Below are 10,892 nucleotides of genomic sequence, written 5' to 3' on the forward strand. Positions count from 1 at the left end.
GACAGACATGTCCTCCACAGACAGACAGACATGTCCTCTGCAGCTGCACAGACTCGCTGTGGCTGTTCTGCCTGTTTGACCGGAGGAAAGTTTCCCTCGTGACTAATAATCTGCAAACGCAGGCGGGAACACACCTCAGCGTGCCGTCCGCTTCACATCAGCCGAGAAATATCAACAAATTCATATTTGAAGCCAAAGTTTGTCTCCTCACCAGGTGTAGCAGCAGCAGTTGTTGCAGCAGGAGATGAGAAGCCTCCGAATGACGGAGTGCTGCTGTTTCCGTTGGTCAGACCGCTGAGGCCCTTAAAGCCGCCGCCGTTCCCGAAACCTGAAAACGCCGTCGGAGCAGAGCCTCCGCTCGCCGGCGCCGTGGTCAAAGAAAACCCTTTAAAACCTTTGAAGGTTCCACTGCCTTCGCCCTGAAACAATATAGAGAAAATTAACGAATTAACAAAACACCGTGGAGGGGTTAATAATCGGTTTATGAACATAAAAGCAGAAGAAAAAAGAGGAATCGATGTCGTCGAGTGTTTAACCTTTTGAACCCTGAGCAACTGATTTTTTCTTTTCAAAAACATGAAAATAATAACTTAAGATTTTTTTTAAATGAAAAAGACAAAAAATTCCTAGAATTTAACATAAAAAAAGGAAAAATGAATAAAAAATTTTTTTTTTTTTTAATTTATTAACTAATTAAAAAAAAGGAAATGGTGTTAAAAAAATGCCTAAAAATAATAATTCTGTATCACATTTTTTTATCTGATTTTATTTACAGCATCAAAGAGTTAAATATCTGCTCATTAATGTTTTTACCTCTGTTCCAATATTTCTGCGTTTGGCTTTCTTAATCGCCCGATTTTTCAACACATCATCACTTGCAACTGAAAACGTTCCAGCCTGATGAAGAAAATATTATTCCGGTTAGATATACGGATAAACACATCACAAATGTACTGAACCTGAGATTGAATTTTAAAATTTAAAAAAAGCTGTAAGCTGGCAGGAGATTTTGGGATTTATAGATGCTATAACACCTTTAATACATCTTTGAGAATCAAGTAAATACAGATTTAGGCAAAAATACAACATAAATTTAAAACTTAACATTACTGATCCATCCTCAATGTCATCTTTAACCCTTTGAAATCTGAGCATACTGGCTTGATTTCTTTCAAAAACATAGAAAGAGCCATTTATTATACTTAAATAGCAATAAATCTGTTTAGACCTGAAAACTATCAAAAAAAGAAATTAATAAAAATATACCAAAAACAGGTGCTTATATGTCTGTAACATTTCTTGACATTTTCCCATTTTTAAAAACAAATAAATACATTTCGAATAATTTTATCTCTCTCCTAAAGTAATTTTCAGGTCATTTTCTTTACCAAATTCATGTAAAATTAGGAAACAAACCTTACTTTCTTGTGAGGAATCTTGCCCCTTTCCCCAAGATTTCAAAGGGTTAAATATAATGCCAAAATAAATAACACAAGACCTACTTTTCTCCTGGTTATGGCTCTTTTTCTCTGTTTATAATACTCATTTTCTCTCATTATATTAACATTTCAATGCAGCGCTGCGTTAATCTGAATTAGTTGAATGTTTCCGTGTTTATCTGCCGCTCACCTCCTCTCCCTCCTCCTCCTGATCCCAGTTCCTGTCCGTTAGCTCTTTATCAGCGATCCTCTTCGCCATCCCACCTGCTCTGAAACACACCGAGTGAAGTAACACAGTGAGCTTCTTATCTAAGTCGTCCATCGGCTGGCTCACGCTGGACTGAATAAACCAGATGTTCCCAAAATAAACACAACAAAGCGCTTTAAAACGATTAAAACAGCATTAAAAGACGCAGCCGTACTAAATATTTCTAGTTAATGCCACTTAAAACTTCTACTAAACAGAGGGGGACATAGTATTATAGTATTTACTTAACACTCTAATAATGTACAATTAATGTGCAATTAGTGTATATATTTGTTTGTACATATTTGTATTTATATATCTGAGTTGTTGGCACCTTTAACTTCATGTTACTGTTTTTGCACTTTGTTTTCTTATTATACTTTGCATCTTGTTTTATACTATTCAATATTTTTTATATTTGTAATTATTTTTTACGATAGTATTGTTCTTCTTTATTTCCCCACTGTGGGACTACTAAAGATTATCTTATTATCTTATCTTAAATAATATTTTATTATTATACAATTAGTCAAATAGAAGTTTAGGCCTAAACTGAGATTGCTCTGATATCTGCATTTACTATGACTGCAATGACTAATCGATCAGACTAAGTAATTTTTTAAGGAAAAAAAAGTCAAAATTCATAGATTTAAACTTCTTAGATGTGAATATTTGGGTTTTTTTTTAATTGTCTGTGACAGTAGACTGAATATTTTTGAGTTGTGGACTAAATATGATATTGGGGGACATTATATTGGGCTTTGGGAAACACTGCGTCATCTTTTACTTCTTTTTTTTTTTTTTTTTAAACCAAACAACCAAATAATCAAAACAAATAATGGACAAATTAATGGAAAATGACACATTAATTGCAGCAATAAGTTAGTAATTATATCCACATTACTGGTGATTATTTATCAAAAAATCTCATTGTTTAAATATTTTTTAAAAGCATAGAAAACTGAAATATTGTTGCAATACTAATACCAAGATATTGGGCAACAATTACTGTGATACTGATTTTCACTATATTGTCCAGCCATAGGGATAATTACAATGTACTTAAATTTTAAAGTAATATTTGTAGTGGGCAGGTGTATTTCAATTGTAAAGTGGATTCATTTATGTCTATAATAATGGTGTAAATGTATATGCATGATTAGAACAGGTAAAATGTACATAAAGAGGTAATAAAACTGCATGTAAACGTGTATTAAGATGTATGAAGGTCGAGATTTATGTAATATGGCTGGATGTTATGTACCTGCTTGTCTAAATATAGACTCAATTAACAGCTTTATTCATCAGTCATTATCAAAGAAAAGTGCAAAAAAGCCCTTTACAAATTCAACTTAGTTATCTTTATGTACAAACAGTTAAAAACTCCAATATACTAACTTTACAGCCAAAAAAGTCAATTAAATCAGTTTATATTCACACTTACATACACTTTATAACCAAAGAATTTGACACTTGTGTATTCTGATTTAACTTATAGTTATATTAAGTATAGTTTATGAGCTGATGGCTCGGCTACAGATTTATTATTTAACAGTAAACGTCACAAATAAACAAAAATAAAACCAGCGAGAATCTAAGTTGGGTAACAATCTCCAAACGTTAGCTTCACTTTGTTAGCTTTTCTTTCTAAAATATCACCTTCTGGTGATTTAATGATGAATGTTTCAGTCATTTTAACTGTTAATCGGATAAAATAATTAACTTATAACAGCAGAGGCGGTAAAAACGTCTCTAATATGTCGATTCTGGTGTCTATCATCCATCCTCAGGCTGCTAGCCGGTGAGCTAACCGGGCCCACACGTTAGCGGCTAACGTCATGCTAAATAAAAGCTAACGTTAGCTCCTCGCAGATTTTTAATTATTATTCATTACTGAGATTTAAAGTTACCTTTTTCAGGAATGTAAATTCCAACCTCTACCTCTGAGTGATCCGCGGGCGGCTCGTCGTATCGCAGACGGGTTTCTCAGACGTTAGCTCACCTCGCTCTCTCAGGTAAAAAAAACTGTGTTTTGAACGAGGCTTACGCCGCCATTTTACATAGCGGTATATCCGCATGGGTTCGCGCGCCCCACCTTCCAGAGCATGCGCAGCAGACGAAGCTTTTCTTGAACCATGGGAGTTGTAGTCCAAAACTACTTTTTTTTTTTCTTTTTTCAAACACAACGGTGTGAGGATCAAACAGGGGCGTGTTATCACATAATGGGCCCCTGGGCACATGTATGCAAGAGGCCCCTCAACCTCCTCCTCTAAAACCGAAGTTTTTTTATGTTCTTTAGCCTCATTTTTGTGTCGTTTTGTAGTCAAAATGTATCGTTTTGTATGTGTTTTTCTTTGTAGATATTTAGTGTCTCTTTTCAGTATTTTTTTTTTGTCATTTTGTGTTTCTTTGTAGTAGTTTTGCCCCTTTGTAGTGATTTTGTGTCAGTTTGATTGACATTAGCGCCAATGCAAACTGGCTTGATTTCTTTTAAAAACACGGGAAGAGGGCAATGAGCAGCAAAAAAAGAAGTGACCCAAAAATCAGCACGAAATTTGTAAGAAGTAGAAGAAAATCTGGCTACTTGAAAACATTGAAATAAAAAGAAAGGGAAAAAGAAAGAACAAGGCAAAGAAGACTTGTCAAAAGTGTTAAAAATTATATTTTTTGTAAAATATATTTTCAAATATTTAATTATGACAATTATTTAAAAAAAATCTTCCCTAGCTTTTTCATGTCTTTTTTAGACATTTTTCCCCACAACATTTTCCCTTGATAAATGCAATTGCAATTTGCAGAACATTTCTTACCCAGTTGCTTGTTGTTTTTTCCAAGAAATAATAAATATTTTCTCAAGAATCAAAGGTTTAAATAGGCCTACATGTGAAAAGCATCTGAAAGCAGCACAAGAAAAGCGAACTCGGACGTAAACCCAGATAGACGTGACCCTGGGCAGCACGGGTGTGATGTTTTGACGACATTTTAAGCATGTGACCCACCGTGAAAGATTTTAAAAAGCAGCTGTTAGCATTGCGGCAAATTCAAAGACAAAGAACAGCGGCTGTAGATGTCTGCAAACTAAACAGTGAGATTCAGGAGCTCCTTTCACTCCGAGCAGAGGACAAGATCAGCCGCCATATAACAGAGACGGTAAATTATTGTAATTGACATTATGCCTGTGACAATTTTTAGAAAGCGCTGCCAATGCATATGTTATAAGTCACACCAGAGGCTAATGCTAATGTGTTGCGCCCATTAAGCCTCTTTTGATTCTGCAATGCCGGCATGCTGTCTAAAATCACACACTGGAGCGGCATAATGTCACCATCATTTGGTTCTTTGTAAAAATGCAAAGGCGGCAAAAAGAAGGGATTTTTTTTGGGTTAATGATTTCAAACACTTAAACAAACATGTCAGGTATTTATGGATATATGCACCACTTTGTTTACACGTTTTGGATTTAATGAGAAGTCAGTGTGTGATTTGACCTACTTTGTTCTTGCTCTTCACTTGAGTTATTGCATTTTATTTCAGAGGGAAATATTGTTTGCGTGACCACATTTATTTATTTGCTACGACCCTGAAATTTTTTCCCAACATCTGGAAGAGTTTTTTTGAAGAAAATCCCACTTTTTATAACAGCCAAAAACTGTAAAACAGACATTTTCATTGGATTTTTAAATTTCTGAGTCTTTGAAGACATCACTTGGGATGAACGTTTAATGCATTTTCCCCGAGCCACTCAGGGTGGCTAAAAGTAAAATATGTGTAGTTTTGGAGTGGGTCAAAATAAAATTAAAAACAAAAAAGACAAACTTATGACAAATAAAGAACAGTCCATTGGGCTCATTCTTATTTTTATTTTAAAAAAAAAACAAAAAAACACAGTGACCGAAAAATTGGCAAGAAATTATTAAAAAGCACAAGAAAATCTGACTACCTGGAAAAAAAAATTATCTATATTATATATATATATATATATATATATATATATAATATATATGAAATGTACTGTATTTCTAAACTGTGCTCACTCAATAAAACAAAATAATTGTAAAATAATAATAATAATAATAATAAGTAATAATAATAATATACAAATAAAAATAATAATAAATAAAAAACAGTCCCTTAGACCCAATCTTCTTTTTGGAAAAAGAAGAAAAAGGTGACAGACAGACAGATCGATTTTCAGGGCCAATTATAAAGCATTCAGGCTGAAGTCTTCGATGCTAGGCCTCATTGATGCCACTGACTTTGAGGATTTAAAATCAGTCGCTCCACCTGTATGAGGTAAATGACTTCTTCTTTGATTTTTTGTTTATTCACTGCCTGTCCCCTCAGCTAAATTGTGTTTTTTGTGACTTGCCAGACAATCCATTTCAGCTCTTCAGCAGCGTGTTTCAGAAAAAAAGAAAAAATCAGGATGCATGCAGAGACTCAGGGGATCGGGGGTTAAATGGTGCAGAGCTGGGCAGCAGATGGCTCGTCTCCAAGCTTTCAGGATCCCGGTCGGCTTTGCCAAATAGGGACAGGTGCTGGAGAAAGTAGGAAGTGAGCTGTGGGCCCTGGCGGCAGCAGGAGACCCTTGACCAGCTGGCGAGAGAGAAAATGGAAAGAGTTGGCAGTGGAAAAAAAGAGAAAAAACCTGTATAATGTAGAAGGAACAGGCCGGCCAACATGTGAGGCTTGGAGAGAGGCAGGGGTTCTTTAGACACATCGCACTGACTGATGGGAGCATTTTAGAAAAGGCCGACATCAAGTCCACTCTTTATTTTGAACATTTTTATGTTTAAGTTGCCAAAAAATAGAAAGCAAGGATGTTGTTATCGAACATATGACTAGAAAGAAAGTTCAGACTGATGGGAGCTCTTTTGAGAGAAACAAACACAACACTATGGTGGTATAAAATACAGCAAGACTCATGTTTTATTACTTAAAATTGTATAATAAATTTTAAAAAGTTAACTTACTTTGAGACCTTTGCATATTGGCTCTATTTCTTTCAGAAACATGGTAACAAGGCAATGTGTATTGAAAGAGGAAATTACCCCCAAATTTGCAAGAAATAGGTGAAAAGTACAAGAAAATTACCCGAAAATTAGTTAAAAAAAAAAGAAGCAAAACAAAAAAATACGAAAAACAATAATAATAGTGAAAATAAAATAAATCTGTAAAAATACAACCAAATTACAAAAAAAATCTTAAAAATTGCAATAATTTTGACACATACTTTTACATATAATTATAGCATAATAATTTTCTCTTTTCTCCAGTCCCTTTTCTTTAGCCTTTTAAAATAATTGTCTAAATCTTTTTTTTCCAACTCTTTTATTGGGGGTTTTCAAAGTTAATATTCAACTGAAAATGGCACAGGAGTGAAAATAGAATTAGGTTAGCTTAATTGGGCTACCAATGAAATTCCAAATGCATCTACTTTACTAAAATACAAGGTAAATAAATAGTGTGTATGATTCCTGAGCAGGTTTTCTCTTCCCCTTGTCTTCAGAGGCAGCTCCTTCCTGCTGCGCAGACTGAATTACAGTGTGTAGATAAGATGGAGGACCTCTCAGCTCAGTGTGGAGGCCCCCCTCTTGGCAGGGGGCCCCTGAAGTCTGGAGCCGCCGGCGGGGATCAGAGCGAGTCAGCCCGGGCCCTTCGGAGCTCAGCGGGGCCCCTGTGTATGGGACCAAACTTCAGAGCTGCGAGCAGAATCAAAGGCGGCGTGTCCTCTGAGAGAGCTGATAAGGTATTGATCAGCAATGTCGAACATCAGCGATTATTACAAATGAGGTGAGACGACCGAACGCTGACTGAGAACCAGAAAGTCAGTGCAACTGGGATCCACTTAAATGAATACAAAAACACACTGGTTTCTGCACAGTGCCCAGTGACAACCACAATTCAATAACTCTTTACTGGATTTTCATATTTACTCATTCATTCATTTACACATTTGTTTATTTATTCCACATTTATTCACATGTTCATCCATTAATTCATTCATGTACTTTTCAGTAGCTCTTTACTGGATTTCATAGTCACTCATTCACCTGCTCGAGCGAGTCCAACAGCCCGCTCCAGCATGCGGACATGTCCGACAGCCCACTCCAGCGCACCCATATATGAATGCATGAATTCATGCATTTATTAATTTAAGCTGTTGATTTGAAACTGTTAACCCTTCATATTCATTCATTCACCTACAAATTAATTCACTTACTTATTCACTTATATTTTCATATTTCATTCATCAGTAAATCCAGTAATTCACCCATTCATTCGTTTATTCAGTCAGTAATCTATCTATTGACTTATTAATTTGTAGTTTAGTACTAGTCTTTTCAAAAATCCTTACATAAATTATTATTTTTTTTAACTTATTCATTTATTGACTGCCCATCCATCCATCCACCAGGTAATCTAATAGTTTATTTATGAATCCTTCCATTAATCATTCATTCACTTTTGTATTTTTCCCCATTAATTTCTCTACTGTATATTCATTCATTCATTCATTCATTCATTCATCTTCATTTCATGAATTTTATGAATAAAAAATCAGAGCACCTCTGGTTATAATCTAGTCTCAAAGCTGCAGACCTTCCCTCAGATTGCTGCTCCTAATTAATTATTATATTTGATTAAATCATTAAGATCACGCCGTCATTTTATTTCATGCGTCTCGTCTCTAATTGCCCGTTCGGCAGACAGATCTACGTGTCAATTAGGCTTTTGCAAATGGAGCTATAATTAGGTTGAATTAATTGACTGGCTATGTGGACAGCAATTAGTGTGGTGACAAATTAAAAGGAAGCAGAACTGATGATCTTAATGATCCAAAATGTTGTATCCATTTAAAGAAAGGTGAGAGGACATTTTTCTAAAATCTTTCCAGTTTCTGATTTAAAAACAGCTGAAATTTAACCAGGACTTCTGTGTGCAGGTTTCATGCACTTGGAGGAGAAAAACCTAATGCCTTCTAGTGGCTGAGAACGGTATTAAAGGGAATAACAAAGGACAGATCACCCAGATATCATTAAAACTTGTTTATGTTCACATTTATTCTTCTGTCAGTTCCTCAGACAACCGATTCAAACTTTAATGGTCACAAACCAACAATATTTCAGCCACAATATAACTGACAAACATACATTTAATCAGAAAGTTGAGAAATTATAAAGCAACATATTTAACAATTTAATTTATCTTTCTGTTCAATTTCATATTAGATCCATAGATGAATTACTATATGGGCCAACTGCAAAGAAACACAAATGACCAAACAAGACAGAAATACCCCTGAAACCCATAAACTTATCTCAAAGAGAGACACAACAACTACTAGAAGACACAAACAACCACAAAGAGACAAAGAGAGACAAAAAACAGGACATAAAATTACCTCAAGGTGAAACCTAATTTCCTCAGTAAGACACAAAATTACCTGAAAGAGGCACAAAATTACTTCAGAGAGATGCAAAAGGGACAAAACAACCACATGGAGACACAAAAATGGCTACAGAACAACAGAAAACGACAAGAAAAGACCCACATGAATCTCAAAGACACACAAATGACCAAACGAAGACATAATTACTTACAGTGACTCCAAAGACACACAAAACAACTCAACTAAAAGACACAAAACAACCACCAGGCGACACAAAATAACTAAAAGCCACACAAACTGACTAAAAAGACACAACATTACCTCAGAGGCACTAAATTATTTCGATGAGACAAAAAATGACTACATAGCAACCCAAAATGTCCAAAAAAAGACACAAAATGATCTCACAGAGAAACAAAATGCCCAAGTAGGACAGAAAATTACCTCAGAGACACAAAATGGCATTGAAGAGAAACAAAATTGCCTAATAGAGACACATAACAACCAAAAAAAACCCACAAACTTACCTCAAAGGGACACAAAATTACTGAAAAGAGACACAAAATGACTAAAATGAGACACAAAATAGCTTTAAAGACAGACAAAATTACCTTGAAAAGGCACAAAATGACGGAAAAGACATGCAAATATCTACAAAGCGACATACAACAACTACAAGGAGATACAAAAATGACTAAAGAGCAACACAAGAAGGACAAAAAATTATCTGAAAGTGACATCTTAAAAAAACACTAAATTGCCCCAAAAAGAATAATGACATCAAAGGTGTTGGGGGCTTTTGCGTATCTGTGCCCTGCAGCCCGTTGTCTCATAATCCGCCCATGCTTAAAGTGTGAATTTTGACTGTTTTTGACTTTTTATGGTCTTATAAATCTCAAGTTTCGAGGTCCAATTTATTAATTTATAAAAACACAGAAACTACAGCACTCTCTTGCAAATAAACCAACACCTTCTGCTAAATATCCAGTGAATAAAACTACAGATTAAACTACAACACTCATGTTGTATGGAAATTAAGTAATTATTCGTGATCAGCAAGTTAAACAGCAGAGGAACCGTTGTTCTAAAACTACACCATAAGAGATGCAATATTCATTACGTGGCTTAAATAAATCTGAACATATTTTTACAAGTCAAATCTGTACATTGTATCAACTTTTAATGCTCATTTCAAGGTTCAATTTCAAGATATACGCTTCAGCATTTAAATTCAACAGTGCTTGCCCTGCAGCTCTTTTTTGAAATATAAATATAAATATAAAAGTTTGATTTTCTCTCTGAGGCAGAACACAGAGCACCTCTGCAGCTTTGAATTTGTTTTCTTTCTGTATATTATGAGTGAAAATGAATCCATAAATATGTGAAAGCGGGCTGTAAATCTCAGCGGGTGTTGTTGTGAATAATGTTGGAGGTGTGTCGATGCATGCTGGGATGCCCTCCAACCTCCTGACCCTGCAGAGAAAAACTAAATGAACGAATCTCTCCGCCTGTAGTTCTTCATCAGTCATGTGCGCCTCGGATGCAGCAGCTATATGAACCGTGTGTTTGATGTTTTTCGCTGCTGCGTGTGGCATTAACAGCACGCTGTCTGATGTTTTTTGGGAGTTCTTCCTCCCCGCTGCTCTGGATCAGAGCTCATAACAGCCTGTGAAGCTGATCCTCCACCTGGGGAAATATCCATCTGATAAATGAATTCGCCCGTCAGACTCTTTAAAGCCGCCTGATTACAAACTGTCTGTTTGGTTTAATATGAAGTGGCTTGGCAAACACTAAAGGGAGTTTAGAACAATCA

The 10,892-nt window shown here is 35.4% G+C and overlaps 1 protein-coding gene across 1 annotated transcript; it reads right to left on the reverse strand.

Moving 5' to 3' along the window:
• Positions 1-152: 152 nt before the first annotated feature.
• LOC121961675 (nuclear pore complex protein Nup50-like) lies at positions 153-3,755 on the reverse strand. The gene is made up of 4 exons (XM_042511744.1): positions 3,597-3,755; positions 1,630-1,708; positions 814-897; positions 153-419 (listed from the first exon to the last, which is right to left on the reverse strand). Exons 2-4 carry the CDS (start codon positions 1,696-1,698, stop codon positions 153-155), a joined length of 420 nt encoding a protein of 139 aa, XP_042367678.1. The 5' UTR covers positions 1,699-1,708; positions 3,597-3,755.
• Between the last annotated feature and the right edge of the window lie 7,137 nt (positions 3,756-10,892).

This window comes from Plectropomus leopardus, chromosome 22 (assembly GCF_008729295.1).
Source record: "Plectropomus leopardus isolate mb chromosome 22, YSFRI_Pleo_2.0, whole genome shotgun sequence".
Classification (NCBI taxonomy): domain Eukaryota; kingdom Metazoa; phylum Chordata; class Actinopteri; order Perciformes; family Serranidae; genus Plectropomus; species Plectropomus leopardus.